The following is a 16,843-nucleotide window of genomic DNA, read 5'->3' on the forward strand; positions in this document are numbered from 1 at the left end:
TAATTATAAACCAACTTAATATTAATCATTAACCACATGCTCTTTGTTTTTTCATCTCCAAAACCACAGGAAACTGATGCTTTTGTTTTTCGTGGTCCGATTTTGAAAGGGCGTCGGATTGGATTAAATGTAACATCCCCATACATTGCAAGGACTGAACATATTCATCATTATTGTTCAAAACGAATTGAGCATAGAAGGGGGGGGGGGGTAGCAAAGTGGGCAAGGAAAGATTTAAACGAAGACCAGATTGATAATCGAGAAGACAATTCTTGCGAAATTTGCCCTTGATTGAAACATTTTTCTAAGCCAGTTAGTGACCATAGATGAAGCTTGAATTCATTACTGTGATCCAAAGATCAGTCAGTCCGCGAGTGGCATCATGCCAGATCTTCGCCACAAAAATTTCGATAGGCGCTATCAGCTACCAAGGTGATGCCATCAGATTTTTTTCAGACAACGTGTTTAAAACATTGTTCAATAACACGTATCATATCTTCGCCAGTCATGAAGTGAGAATTCAACAGTAAAGTTTTCTTATTACTGTGACATCTCCATTAAAATTTCAACGGATGCTTTGTTTATTATAATAAACAAGAAAATACAAACTGAGTTTTTAAATAACCTGGCTACTTTTTGTAATCAATTCCTGAATACTACCGCAAAATATGCGCAGTTATTTTGTATTCATTTAATTTTTACGATCAGTAATGCTTCGTGTATATTATTGGACGAAAACGGATTTCTTGTTGTCGAGTGGTGAAAACAGGAGGGTACAGTAATACACGCGTTTTAATTGACCACGCTTCTGGCTCACGCGACTGCTTTTCCTCTTTGACTCTTCCTGGGCTGCTTCTTCTCCTCTGCTCTCTCTCTCCTAAACTTCTTTGACCATGTGTGGGCGAGCAAAAATTAAATTTTACTGAAATCGTTTTACCTGTAGGCGTTGTACCCTGTACACCAGCTTCTATCACAGATGTCTCGTACCGGTCAGGCTGTTAGTATTAGACTTTTTAAAAAATTAATTTAATACTTTTAAGTTTGCCCCAAATTTCTATACATCTATGTAATGCGTTTTTTTTTAAATAAAAATTATAATAATTCCACAACCAACGCTTATATTTTATCTAATTAAGATAGAGAGATGCACTTGTTTATTTTTAAAGTAACACATGAAGAAAGAGATTGACTCCTCCTGTATTTGGAAATGTCTTGTTCGACAAGTACATCTGTTGACAGTTTTCAGTAGCCATTCAGTACATACCTGCTCCTTAATAACTTATCGCTTGTTATCCGTGTAACTATTTCACGAACAAAGCTGCTGATGTTTATATTACACTATCAGCCTGCTATTTACATAATGTTGTAACTGTTAGCATGCGAATGCAACTTTGTGCAGCATGTTTGTCATTTATTTATGCTGATAACGAAATGTTAATGTATATCAATTAACTTTATTTTTAATTCATTTAAGTATTTAAAATTAGTTAATGACTTAAGTTTAAAAAAAATTGCTGATGACTGCAGTGTGAAAAATACTCTTGTTATAATTAACGGAGCCAATTTAATGTTTTAGCTGGCTAATAAAAGAGCATCTGGACACGGAATAAACACTTGTTAGTTTTATCAGGAAGCACGTGTCGTGTGAGTGAATTACCACATAGGTTTTGGTTTTTGTTCATATTTTAGAAATTCGTTTAAGAGCTAATGGATATTTGTAATCTGAGATAAAACTCGAAGCGATAAAAACCGGAGTCATTTGATTTGCTTCGACCAGATCAGCCACTTCAGATAGAGTAACTGGTCTGAGCTTTTTATTGCAAGCAGAGAATTGATATTTTTATACAAAAGTATGGACTGTTATCTCGAGAATGAACTTGCTTGCTATCCTTGTTTCCCCCTGGGAAGCTGAGAAACATAAAACACTGAAAGAAAGAGGGGTTAAAAAAAAAAAAAGTTGGAAGAACGCGCATTTCTGAACTCTGTTAATGAACGCTTCAGGATAAACATTCTTGGGATCCGAGCTTAAAAAAATTTATGCCGTACCTGGCCTAGTAACGGAAGGATGAGGGCAAGTCAGGGGCATCACCCGCCTTTGTTCGACTGGTTCTGACAGTTTCGTCCTTGTCTTGGCCAATAAATTGTCCTCCTCGTAAAAGTCACAGTCGGAACCGACAGCTGATGGAACGTCAGATTAGCGGGGAGGACAGAGAGGGGTGACCAGTACTGTCTGTTCGGGAATACCCATTTACCAGCCTGCTATTCGCCAGATAGTTGTTACTTTAGTGAGGGTGGTTCCCTGTCAGACACCGTGATAGCATACTGTTGAAAATATGGTGCCGATAAGGGGCTTACACTTGAAGGATGGCAGCTATTCTGTAAGTCACCGTGAGATATCAGGGGCAAAAGTACTTGATCTGGGTCCCGCTTTCTTTTATTCCCCCCCCCCCCTTTTTTTTTTTTTGAGGACTTAGGAAATAGGCCTCTGATTATGTAGGCAGTTTTTATCTTCGAATCGCTTTAAGATTCTTGCAATTGGATGAGATGATAAGTTGAGTAACTTTTTGGGGTTGGTACCGCAGTTGATATGCCAATCTTGTTTCAAAGTTCGAAAAAGTAACAATTGACCTTTGTGACAGTTTTTTTAATGAGCTATTTCTCAAATTTGTACTTGTCATGTTCAGTCTCTCCAGTACTTATTTTTGAATATAAAGCCGTTTCTAAATACCTGCGTATTCGCGTCAGTTGGAAGTTCGTGTAACAAAACTGAAAAAGGTCACAAACCCATATACGTATTGTACGTCCTAACATTGATCATGTTCAGTTGAAAACTAGTAATTCCGTATACACTATTTATCAAGATGTAAACTTTCATCATTAAGTCTGAAAATATTGAGAACATATCAAAAATTATCAGAATTTTGTTTTGAGTACAAAGGACTTCATGTTCACCTCATGAATAGATACTCGTTCCTTGTTAACCAAAAATTCCTGATACCCGTAATCCAGTTTATTTTTATTTTATTTTTTACCAAATGCGAAAAGTTTTTGTTCTCGAAATATGACGTGTCGATAAAAAGACTGATTGTAAATGAACATTAATACCAGTTTAGGTTGTCTTTTGCGAATTCAAAGGTATGTGGCTAAATGCGATCATCGGAACCATAAATTGTCACAGTAAGCTGCACGGCCTGTTGTTACTGCTGCCCTGATATGTCAACGCATTTGAATGCTTACAGCCGCGATGTTTCCACATTTTGCAGAAATACCACTCATTTTTGAAGTCTTGTATAGAAACAGTTTGGTATTGATCTCAGGTAAAGGCAGACATTTTCCTTTTATGCGAAAGTTAGAACTGTAGTCAGCCCGCCATTCATTTGTGGAATCTGATAGCCTCATGACTTAATTGCTTAATCCCCCCCCCCCATTTATCATTAAAATTTATCTTCGGTGTTCTTGCTTGCATAGATTGCGGTTCGATTGGCCACCAGATTCTTGTGGACACATCATGCAAATGTGTAAAATTCGCTTTTAATACGAGTTCTTTCGGTCGCTTTTGTTTTCCGGTGATTTTTTTGTAACAGAAGTTTGTATTCAAATTCATCTTGATAATACTTTTTTCTTTTCTTAAAAGTAAGCAGTCACTTCATCTTTTAACAGCGCTTTTTGTTAAAAAAAAATTTTTTTATCATGCCATTGATAAGAACATGACGTTTAATAACGAATCTTCAATATTTTAATCAAGAAATTACAGAAGTGCAGTTTAGTTGTTAAACATTGGCGCATCCTTTCTTGTCCTTCTTGGTAGTATTGAAGGAATTCGTGCAGGTCTCTTCAGTCGGTAAGAAGCTAACCAATCTTAGGAGGAAGGAAGAAAGCTGAGTGAGTCACCGGTTTTTCAATTTTCATAACATTCAGAATCAATAAACAATGAAATCGTATGAGTGGCAATACCTTAGGAATTAACGCATTGACCCGCATAACCGATGCGTCAAATGTACCCAAGAAAACCCGTCTATTAGAGGTTTCCTGCTACCCTCTTCAGCACGTGTCTTTCAAAAGGGAGGAGCATAGATTCCCGAATGCTTCGTAATTCTAGTTTTTCTGTAGTTAAAGAGTGGTGCCGTTCAGGTTGTCAGTGTTCAGAAAATAATCATACAGTACATTTTGAAACGTTGTAATTATGGGAGAAATGATAATAGCAAAAAACATTAACGGAACCAGCTTTAAAAAAAAAAAATTAAAACTATTCTAAATTTCAGTTGGAGCCTTGTTTTTCTGAGCTAACGAAATGGAAAGAGTTCGGAATGGATAACTATTTAAGTTAGTTGAGACAACAGTTAAAGTTATAACGATGCAAAAGTAATTTGTTCTCTCTTAAAATAATGAGAATTTGGGGATTCGTCGTGCGATCATAGTTGATATAACATTGGGCGCCAGGTAATTTATTACATAAGAATATCGAGCTGGGTTGGTATATTAGAAATTAAGGGATGTTTTTTTTCAAATGCAGTTAAAAAAGTGATACATTGTATAGCAGCATAAAGTTCAAATTCGAGTTTGCAGACCAACTTTTTTACTTATCGAATTGTACTAGCTTTCGTGAGGTAAAATGCATGACTGTTCGAATTACAACTGATTTGATTACAATGCAATTGTAATGATTGTGTGGTTTGTAATCAGGTATTGCTCACGCCACCGTAAGTGGACGTAAGCAAGGTTTGTTTATCTTAAATATAACTTATTTTTTCCGACTTTACGGTAACACTTTTTTTAATACTGATTAAAAATACGTTTTATTTTTTGCGACGTTAGATGTGTTGCTTTTTATGTCGTCTTTTTTCTGCCAGGCACTTAATGTGCTCTCTGTGTGACAGCGAATTCGCCAACTGCTCATACGTGTTGTATTTTTACCAATAGGCCCGGCAAACCATCCAGAAGTTAAGTTCTCACGAGCCCATAGTATACCACTTGTGGTGATCTTGTGGTCGCTAGCTTTTACAATTTCTAATGTATCATTGGACGGAATCTCGGTATTTTACAACCATAGTACCCATGTCCATAGTTCAATGACGCGATTCATCACTCTGATAGTTGAATTGCTATTGTTAGGATTTAGCTACATTTGCTTTGGTTTTCATTAATCCTAGACTGTCATTTTATTTCATAATTGTATTGTATCGCTTCCTTGCTTGTGCTGTTACGATGAAAGTAAATATAAACTATACTAATGCCATCTAATAATAATAATAATAATAGCTTGATTGCTGTTTGCGAGAGCAATTAAACAAAAGTAATTTAAAATATCTGATATTACTCAGTCTGGTTGAGCAGTAATATTTAGGCAAAAACAGATCATCCAACGGTGCTGAACCCGCTTGAGATAGATATACAATTTCTGTAGTTGACGTAGTGAGAAGTCCTTGAAAATTTTCCACAGACCCCTAAACTCAACAAAATTGTTTCGATGTTCTAAATTCTTCCACCTTTTTAAATATTTATAAGAAATTTCGGACATAATTGGGGTACCCCATGTTGTATCTCTGCGGACCACCCAGCAGTCTTCGGACCACAGTTTTAGAAACGCTGACATGAATATATATGGAACACCCTTAGAACTACGTCGGCATACCCTTTCTTAACACCTCTTGGTTTTCTTGAAAAGTGGAAAAGATATTTAAGTTGTAGCGAGATTATTTTTGTTACCGATTTTTGTCTGCATGTGTTGTGTTATTTTATTTGTAAGAAAACACAGTGCAAAGACTCCAGCTGTTCGCTCCACCGCTTTTTTACTCTGCAGCTGTTGCTACAGGTTTGGTGATCATGGCCCCAGATAACCTAGTACAGAGCACGATGCCACATATAAATAGCATTTTTTGTTGCCTTTGAATTTGATGGGTTAAGAGTGCTAAATATTGCTTTTATGACTTGATTGTGGTTATTTTCCGTACATTGATCTTGATTAAATTGAAAAATTTCAGATCTGCACTTTTGTCCAGTAACGAGTGGGTGCTGCTAACTGCAACAGGTATTACTATTTTAGTGTTAAACAAAAAACAGTGTAATAAAATTCCAAGTGTTCTCTTGTTTGGAATTTAAACATTAGTATTCCATTGGTTTGTAATACTAATGTTACTAAGTTTCTTCACGTTATCTTAATGTGTTTGTTATGTAAAGTTATAGTTATGTCAGTGGTGCATTGCAGAAGCAGACGTGAAGCGTTCAAGGGTTGCAAGCACATTACTGAACAGTAATGACCTCAGTTAGCATTGAACTATGACGAAACTGTCGTATCTTGGGAGAAAGACTTTTAAAAGAGTGGTATGTTATTTGTCTATCATCCCCCTCTCTCCTGCATAATTTTGTTAGGCGCGTTCGACTATTTTAGTTACCAAAGGAAAATAAATTTACTGTGCTTTTCTTCACTTTGACTTTAAAAAAAATTTTTTTTTTCCCCCTTTCTCTTCTTCGCTGTCCCAAATTTAATTAAAACTGGATATGTTTTTTTGGTAGGGGTGGGACGACCTGATCAAAACTCATTTGTCACGCCTGGTATATATCATGTATGAATTAAAGTTGAGTAGATGGTATTGGTTCTGCTGTTTACAGCGGTATCCGTACCTTCTTGTTAATGATATTCAGTGGAATGCGAAAGCAGGATTCACAGTGCAGGTGTCATCAGTGCAGATTAACAGCTAATTATGCGCGGCTGTTAGTTTACGAGGTCGTTTGTGGTAGGTGAAAAAGAGATAATGGTCATAGAGGAGGGATTCTTTTGCTGTTGTTGCGCATGTGGCATTCGCGACCGGAATTATGAACAGGATATGAATTGGAACGCCATTTGGAATTTAAACCAATTAAGATAACTAAATGAGATAACTTAAGGCTTCAGCAGAGCTAAATATAGAACTGTTGGCTTCCAACCGTCTATAATACCAAGTATTTTTCAGGCGCATTTGCAGGTACGTAAATCGCCTGACCTTTCCATCATGTCTGCCCATCCGTATGTAACATCTCGACGCCCAGTGAATGGATTTTTATGAAGTTTTATATTTTAGAAAGCTTTTTTGAGCTATCCAAAATTTCAATATCATATGTTAGTTGTCTGACGGCAACTGGGGTTTCCCCCATCTCCGCATTTTTTTCAATCTACAGTGTAACATACATGTGGAAGTATGTTTCTCTATATGTAGTTCTGTATGTTCGGACACTACTAGAAAAAGTTTGGCATTGCCAAGCGGACATATAGACTACAATATGTCATGTATTTCAATTGACTGTGGTGAGACCCCTATGTGATAATCACTGGCCTCCCACACCGCGTGGAAAAGGCCTAGGTTCGATTCCCGCCAGTAACGCGAAGAATTTTTGGGGACTTTTTTTCACAACGTGGCTGAATTAGTCCGACTAGGGTTGAGTGTTTGTGTGGTTTCTTCTCTCGGAAACGAGATCACCCAACAAACAAACAAATCGAAGAATGCGCTCTTTCCTCATAGCTTTAGTTTCTCTAGCACTTAACACGAACTCAATCTGAGCCACGTGACATTAAATACGATATTGTTCTTGCATTTTCTTTCATACAAACTCTTCTGATATCTGGTCGTCCCGAGAGTATAAACTAAACTTTATTTATATTAGTTTTATAAAAGTCGCATTAACAACATATTTTAAAAACGTGTTCCTTTGATTCCCAAGAAGGTTTAAAGCCCAATTCCATAAAGGCCCTCTTCTCAATAAATCTACATATTTGGGCCCCGTGGACGAAAAAAACGTGTTTCGGATGTTTGTACCAATTCATATTCTACATTCGTAAAGAAGTATTAATAAGATATTCTTTCATGAAGGGTCCTTTAAAAGTAGACTGTTGGCCAGATTCTATTCTTTGGAATTTGCGCTTTTTATTCAGAGGGTTATCTATAAGTTTGGTCTAAATCATGCTTACGAAAGGCCACAGCGAAGAATGTATTTTATATACATATATAAAGGGAGTGTCCAATTCTTAATGGGCACACTTAACCCAGGATTTTTGAGATAAATTATTCGGACCGCCCATGATCAATCTTACCGTATTATGATTGGATAAAAATAAGAGATTTGTCATTTCACACCATGTATCTCAGATTGATGGTATTAGTCTTATGCGTCCTTATCGACGTCATTTCTAAAAGGTATTTTATATTGATTTTATTACAGGAGTTTCATCCAGTTAACCAAGTTGCAAGGTCTCCAGATCAAATGGGATGAGTACAACGATCAGTACCGTCAGATAGCAGAAGCGATCAAGAAAATAGAATTTGATGCCACTCTTCCACTCCAAATGTCATTGCCGGTAAGAAAAAAAAAAAAAAAAAAAAAATTACACACGGTATATGAGAAAATGGTATATTAAAGGTGCAAAGGTAGCTTTAGAAGAATGTAGTACTGTATAAATATATGCAATTAGAGATAAATAAGAGGAGATGGTTGGTGGGTATATAATTCTCAATTTATAGAGTAGCAGTCCTGGGAGAAGTAATGAAGAAAGTAAGAAAAAAATTTAAACAAGGTAAAGATAAGCATACTATAATAACCTATAATATTAATATGCCAAAATTAGAAAATATGTTAATTTAAATTAGACAAATTAGAAGTAATGGTATTAATGTAAGTGGATGTTAATTTTTTATTTTGAATTAAAAGGAGAAAAATAGGGACAAATGGGCTATATTAGGGAACATTAATACCAATACAATTAAACGCACAGATTATAATGACTAACTTCACCAGGGGACTACAGCTGTGATTATCTGTTCGGGGTGACATAGTGTTCCAAACCTCTAGACTAATGTTGGAAAAAAAAGGCCAAAAAATAGGGTAACTCAATGGTTAGTGACAACAAGGGTTATAATTCTGTATCAGCTATAGTGTGGTATTTCATCCCAGTGCCATGTATGGATGATTATTGAATGCATTGATAAATTAATTAAGGTATGTCAGATATTTTAAATGTAAGCCATGTTTTTGTAAAGTTGTGGTGGAAAATATACCGCTGAAAGATGTAGGGATGATTGTAGAAGAGAAGGAGTACAATAAGGATAGTGGGTAATCACTTGCTTAATAAAGACTATTACTCAGGTGTTCTTGGAGCATAAAACCCAACCTTTAAATTAAGGGCCCCTGGCAAAAAGAAGATTTGCAAGCAGAAATAGAAGAGTGTAGGTATATGAGGGTGTAGACATATGATCAACGATAAGAATTAATCTTTTTACCAGGGCCTGCAATGAGGTTGGGTTATATGCTTGCACCACACCTGAGTAATGGCCATTATTAGGAGGTGACTCCCGACTAGCCTTGTTTTTCAGATGTCTGCTCAACATCTATTTTTCACCTCCTCTTCTATAGCCTTACATTTTTCAGCAGTACATTTTACATGAGTACATTTTTTATAAAAATATGGGGTGCATTTAAAATATCTGACATGTCTTAATTAATTTATTAATACGATAAATTTTAAGACTGAGTCTCAAACTATGATATTATTTAGTGCAATTGCATCGTTACTAAATATTTAATTTAAAAAATTCAAGCGGCCGACGTAGCCGAGTGGTCAGCGCGGGGGTGAATAAGTACAAGTGCCTTGATTGGCCGGGGTTCAAACCCGTGACTGCTAAATACAGTGCTGTATTCTGTCTGTCTTGTGAACTCCTGACCGTTTGGTCGTCCCGGAGTATAAACAGAAAATTTTATTTATTTATTTTTAAAAACGTACAAACCTCGGTTTGTCTTATAAGACAAAACGAAGTTTGTACTTTGGGCATCATTATTACATCTCATAAAGTGCAAGTGTTTGGGATTAACGGCACCAGGGGTTTCCCCCATCTCCGTGTTGTGTACTCTAGCACAGAATTCTGTGAAGGCCAGAAGGCTTTTACATAAGTGTACAGGGTATTGTTGTGTAATGTAGTGGTATGTTGTTTCTCTGACCTTTTAGCCGTTGGTCCCCAAGTGGAACCTCCCGTTGCCCACACTTTGCCCTGAGGGGACAGATCAGGCAACCATTAGATTATTACTCTGCAGGTCCAACTACCTAGTTTCCGAGGATTTCAATGGAAGGTCCTATGCGATTTAAAAAAAAAAAAAAATGGGGGAGGGGGGGTAAACGCTAGTGGTTAGATTAGACCGAAATGGTTTGAGAGCGAGGTTAAATATGGACGACCAAATATCTTCGGAACAGTGCCGTCTGGGTGATAAAAGGTAAACTGCAGCCATTATCAACCCACTGCAGGATGGAAGCCCCCCCCCAACGATTCATGTTGAGGGAAATGGACCATAATCTGCCACGCTGGTCCAGTGCGGGTTGGCAGATCGGTCGTATTTAGCAATCAGGGGCTTGAACCCCCGTCTACTCAAAGAGCATGTGTTATTGCACTTCCGCTCTCTGGCGCCTCCGTAGCCAGGTGGGAAGGAGCAGCAGTGCGTAGCACACGCTTCTTGATTAAACCGGGGTTCGAGCCCGTCACCACCAAAATACGGAGGATGCGGAAAGGTCAGGGAATGACCACCGCATGACCCGGAGCAATATGGCCTTAGTTGCTAATGCTCCTTAAAAAAAAAAAAAAAAAAAAAAAAACCAAAACCAAACTTCCGCTCATGACCACTCGGCTATGGATAGGTGGTAGTGGTACTCAACTGAGAGTCGGTGACAACAGACTTCTCTAATGGGTAAGTGTTTACTTATTAGAAGTATAAGGGAGAGACAACTCGTGAAGGAGTTCACAATATGAGATGTAATAATGATGCCTAACGTAAAAACTCTGGTGCGTTTTAATGATGCATTTACACAAAACTTATTCGAGTCTTGTTGAGGACTGATGGAGCCCGCACCTTTCATAGCTTTTATGTAACATATTTACAGAGTTTATTTGCAGCAATAGATATGTTTTAATAAAATAAAGATTTTTAAAAGTTGTTACATCACAACACTGATCAGACTTAATTTTTAATGTTCCCACAAAAAACTTTCGTCAGTGATAATCTATCCATTTAATTATTTTGGTATTAATGTTTCTTTTTGCAATCTGTTTTTGTCTTTTTACCCAAGCAATAAATCAACACCCTGGTTATATTAAATCCTTAATTCTGATTTAAATTCAGTATATATTTTTGTTTTTAATTACTATTATTTGCACGAATTTTTGCTTTATTTGGAGATTATTTTTGCATTTTTATAAGGTATATTTGTATATTGGCTACAAAGTGCCAGCCAGCCAGCAGATTCAACCACTGATCCAAAATAATAAACTTATACATATTTTTGTATTTATAATTGATTTTATAAATGATTAAATGGTATTTAATATACTGGTATATGTAAGTCAAAAGAAAGATGCGACGCGCCACTTTCAAACTGGCTCTCGGCGTTACATTTGTATAACAAATAATCCACACATGAGAATAGTGGAATTTTTTCATTGCTCTTATTATTAACGATTAGGCAAACCTCTAGCTTGTTTAGATATTGTGGATAAAGAATATTCTAAATGGTTGGGGGAACGATATATATATATATATATCCAAACGTTGTGTGAATATATATATATTCACGCAACGTTTGGATAGTTTCGTATACATGTAATTTCATAGTTATGCTGTTAGGCAGAGTTCGATAACTGTTTACCATGAAGTGTTCAGTATCATTGAACTTTGGAATGTTGATATTCATAAGCTGATAACTTGGATTATTAATGTTTCGCATTCATCTTGTCATCCGTCGAATGTATAAAGGGGGACTAAAAATACTATTTTAGTCGTATTCTGTTTTAAGAAGTAAGTGATTTTTGTGTCTTCTTTGGGCATGTTGAATTCTCACGCTGCAAAATTCGAGATGAAGCTAATGATTTTCAGATTTTCTAGTTTGATAGTCAGATTCCGAAATTATATATCAGCTCAAAAGTGGATACGTTTATCTACTAGTTCTGCACCCGTTTGTGTAAGTCGAAACAGCTGAAAGTGGCGGACAGATAAGTTTAATACTTTAACATGTTCGCATGCGTTGTTAATGTGGCACGTGTACTTGTCACCAATAAACTATAGGGTTAAAGCTTAACTGGATTTGGGTAATAAAGATGTGATATAAATTGGCGTAATTTAGGCCTACAGCTCCCCCGCTTGCCCTGCTTACGATTTATTCCTGAACGAACAATTGGAACGAGTCACGCTGCCATTTGTCTGTCCTGCTTACAGGGGAAGGACGTTGTTAAGGAGAAGGGGTGGGTGAGTGTTGTTAAGGGGAAGGATTTAAAGCGAGTTTCGAGAGCTCCATTAATACCTCCCAAGTGGAGAGATCGTTAGCATGAATTATAGAGTGTAGTCTCCAGGATATGAGCAGTAGCTCGCCTCAATGAGTTCCCAGTAGGTGGCACTAGTCGTGAGTGGGAAAAGTTAAGCTTCGTGCGCCACACGAAGTAATTTATACCATGCCACTTTATACACACTGCTTGCAAAAAAGAAAGGTGTCATTTATACCTTAACCTTTCACCTTTTTCGCTACTATTGATCATCGGTTAAGAGCTCCCCCCTTCACCTTCATTTTCCTATGGCCGGAATTCCAAGACATCTGGGTCGTCCTGACTAACAATGGACTTTTTTTTTTTTTTTTTTTTTCTTCTTACCACGTGTGGACACAGTTCAAGGATGTGAAATAGCGTGCGCATTTGTTTACCGCATCATATACCCTATGGCTTTACTATATTAAACAACTAAAAATTTCGTTTACTTTGTACATTTGTAGTAACTGTACATATTGATTTTTTTTTTTTCTGCCATTAAATTAAAACTTCTTTTAGTTTGTTTGCAGATGGTGTATGATCTCCGACTTCTGTGCAGCTAATGACCATTAAATAAAAATATTCACCTTGTTATCGTTGCAGGAAGCGAGGGAGGGAACCGCAGCTGCCGTTAAAGTTCGCCTGTCGGAATTACAGCAGGTGGTCCTAGAACTAGAAGTACCACTGGCTAGTGGACGGGTTTGGCGAGCCCTATCGCAGGACGTAATGCATCTAGAAAGCGAATTGCAGAAACATGCTAAGTTCCCAAATGCAAAAGAGAGCGGCAGGAAAAACAAAGACCTCGTCACTAGGCAAGTTTTTTTTTTGTTTTTTTTTTTGTTTTTTTTTTTTAACACAACTTTTACTGTGCAAATTGGACTAGTGGAATTGAAATGTAGTAAGTTGTCGTTTTTATTTACGCGATGCCCTCTGTCTTATCAGTTGTGGGCAGTGGTTTTCAACCGGGGTGCCGCAACAATATTCCAGGGGTGCCACGTAATTTGGGTTTAAGTTACTTAAACTTATTATTATTTTTTAATTTATATGTTTATTTCATCATAAAAGGTGTACAGTATCTTTTTAATGTTGATGTTTACTTAATACCTCTATACGAGGAATAAAATTATATACTGTATATGTATAATTTGTATTGTGAAATGTAATTTTTATAATTATATTATTGTAATAAATATCATATTTTTTAATATTTTTATATATATATATATATATATATATACACACACACACAGAGAATATGATCTAACAGGCAGAAAATTGAGTAGGGGTGCCGTTATTAAAAAAGGTTGAAAACCACTGGTTGTGGGTATCGTCAAGGAGGAACAAAGAGGGGCGTTTGCCCTTCTCTAGATTTCATATGTTACTTATTACTTATTTCATGCATTTTACGAGACTAACATACTAGTCATTCTAATGTACTTTCCCCTTCCCATAGAAAAATATCTTTAGCGACATTCCTGTTATCAGCCGAAGTTATTTAGTATTGGACATGCTGGGGCATGACCCCTTAACCGCTCCCCAGTGAGATGCCGAATATATATATATATATATATATATAATCTACTTAAGAGGGCTAATGGAATTTCGGGGTGAAAATACGAACCAAGTATAATGCGTGCCTGCTTTGCTTACCAGCGGGACTAAGGCTATCCAGTAATAATGAAATAAAAAATTACTCTGGTTCAGTTTAACTTTAATCCGACGAACAAAATCACGTCTTCTAGTAAAGCTGCCATTGTTCAGTTGCTAAACAGTACAGTGGTACTTCAGCAATGACAGCTTTACTCGAAGATGTGATTTTGTTTGTCGGATTAAAGTTTGGGCGAACAGAGTTTAGGAATCGGAAAATTTCTTCTTCTTTGTTTTGTGAATGACACTTGTGTTATAAATGGGCTGTGTTGTTCTGTTGCTGGACTGCTTTTATCTGGCTTCTTTTGGGACTGGCTGTATGACGGAGCGATATGAAGAGATGTTTTTCGAAACCTGGTTACCCCTCTACTCTTAAAACTCCAGCCTCCGTATCAGCAGTGAAAATATAAATTCTGTCCTCCTTTTGCTATATTTCCGAGCAGCCCCCATGACCTTTAACAACTACACGTATATCAAACCAGACATCGAGTCCTCTTACTCCTCGAATTCCCTCGCGTTTGGCGGACATGTTGGTATGGCAGTTCCCTTCCCCCTCTGGTTCCATACTGCGTTGGATCCAACTTTTAAAAGTTTGAATGTTTCCATTTGTCAGTCGCGTTTCCCACAACCTACATTTTATAAAAGCATTCTGTAAATACCTGACCTTTTGAGGTCATTGAAAGTAATATTTCTATGAACAGTTGCACTTGGTGCCGAAACTACCAAACTGCTAGAACCGCCATTCCAGGAGGAGGTGAGTGGTTAGCGGGCCTGATGGCTGTTATCAATTCATTAAAAAACATGCAAAGCAGCAAGCAATGGCAATATTGGATGGACGTGTAGCATTTCACTACACTAGGCACAAAAATACTTGTGTAATATTCACCGTTATGCTCAGTTGCGTATCATTCTTTGGTGCAGTTGCACCAGGGTTCTGAAATCATGGGGGTCCTAAAGGAAAAGAGAAAATGATTTTAAGCGTCAGTAAAGAAGATGATGATACGTCTCTAGTCGTGTCTGAAAGGGAATTGTCAAGTTCTGTTGCTCAGCTCACTGTTATGAAATTTTTCGAACGAAAACGTGAAATCGGGCGAAATTTTTTCTGGACTTAGAAAGAAAACAGTTTGGTGATAAAGGTTTATCACAATCACAAGTGGTGCAAAGCCTTCAGTGATAGCGAAAAATATGACGACCGAGCACGCTTGTGATTTTCTTATGGAGCAGAAGACTACATTTACTGTTGCCAAAGGCATCCTTTCCACAATGATATAATCACGAGCTTTACACAGCTATCGCGACAGTGAATATTCTCGAGAAACAGGGTGGTCATCGAATATGAAATCTTAAGGGAATTTTTTCCATCAAGAGGAGTACCACAGGGATCATCTTCATCTATTCACCATCTTTATCAATGATCTACTGCAATTTGTTGAGAGAGGTGGTATTAAGATCTTAATGTTTGCCGACGATTTGAAACTATATTCAGGTATCATCAGTCAAGATGATGCAGTTAACCCTTCAGGCAGCTCTCAATTCTTTTGCTAAGTGGGTTGCTTTGAATCGTATGGGAGTTAATCCTAGGAAATGCATCTCTATTTCCTTTGTAGTTTCGAGGAAAACTAAGATTTTAGTTTACTTATATTACGTCAAGGCGGTGCCTATTTCCAGAGTTGCCGAAGTTAAAAATCTTTTACCGCCGGACGTGGGTTTGATAAATATGTTAGAAATATATATCAAACCAAGCCAAAAAACAAATTGGCTTCATTAAACGGCAGACGTACAGATTTCAAGATCCTCAGTTCTATTGAAAACAACTGTACTTCCTATCCTGCAGTTTGCTTCTTCTATAACCCACGCCATGTATACTTGATACAGCAAATAGAATCGCTGCAGATGAAATGCAATACATCCACTATCATTCCAGACATAATCCCATATTTTACCACCGAATCTTAACCCGAATCTCTGTTCCTGCTTCAATCTTTGGAAACTCGGCGAACTGTTCCCGACCTACCAGCCGAATCTTCTATGCTATATTGATCATCATGCTCCATCGGTGGCTACTAGACAGAAGACTACATTCCACATCGGTAACTCTAGATTAGAGATATCCAGGAACTCCTTCAAAAGAACATTGGCACTCATGAACAAGTTTGATCCGGTTGTGGTTGTGAACTGGAAAGAGTTTCACAGAACTATTTGCAGTAGGTTAACTGGCTGACGGATGAGTTAAAGATGCAATTCAGTAATTCGTGTGTATGCTGTCTCCTGCAGCTACCTGCTCTCAGCAATTTTCTTCATGGCACTGGACTTTCCCGTTTGAATGAACTTTCATTGTGCGACGTGTGTTATTCTACTATTTATTTTCATGTTTTGTACAATCTTTGTTCTGTTATACACTTTAACTGGGCGCATGCCTGTTGTATATATTATATGTTTAAAAAAATAAATAAATCCGAATGATTCAGCTTTAGGACCCTCTGATTATCACTTGTTAGGACCACTAAAAGAGATTTTAGACTTGATTCTCCCAGTATACGTAGGTTATGGAAGCGTTGCAGTTCCAATTCCAATTCCGAAAACCACCACAGAGCTTCTATAAAGCATTCAGAAGTTAGCAAAAAGATACTCATACTTAGAGCCAATAAAATTTTATGTAAAAAATTTCCCATTTATATTTGAACCCCACCTTTGGTTCCATCTGTTCAATAACTAAAGCAGATATTCATTTTAGTTTGCCGATAACTTCTTCGTGCAAGGTGTTCTTTCATAATCGTCACAGGTTAATTCTTCAGTGACTTTTGAATCTTTAGCAATTTATATCACGCCCTAACCTGAATTGCTAATGGATGCATCCACATCTACAGTAATAAGGGGGGGGGGGGAATGTT

General features: G+C 37.1%; 1 protein-coding gene across 5 annotated transcripts in view; it reads left to right on the top strand.

Moving 5' to 3' along the window:
• Positions 1–16,843, top strand: part of LOC150084794 (uncharacterized) — a 496,975-nt gene that overhangs the window by 472,637 nt on the left and 7,495 nt on the right. For all 5 annotated transcript variants that reach the window (XM_090376602.1, XM_090376604.1, XM_090376605.1 and 2 more), the window contains exons 17-18: positions 8,194–8,329; positions 12,909–13,117. In XM_090376602.1, the coding sequence (XP_090232728.1) occupies positions 8,194–8,329; positions 12,909–13,117 (345 nt within the window). The remainder of the gene's footprint in view (positions 1–8,193; positions 8,330–12,908; positions 13,118–16,843) is intronic.

The sequence above is a fragment of the Mastigoproctus giganteus genome, chromosome 6 (genome assembly GCF_048544385.1).
Source record: "Mastigoproctus giganteus isolate SK-2022 chromosome 6, ASM4854438v1, whole genome shotgun sequence".
Taxonomy (NCBI): domain Eukaryota; kingdom Metazoa; phylum Arthropoda; class Arachnida; order Uropygi; family Thelyphonidae; genus Mastigoproctus; species Mastigoproctus giganteus.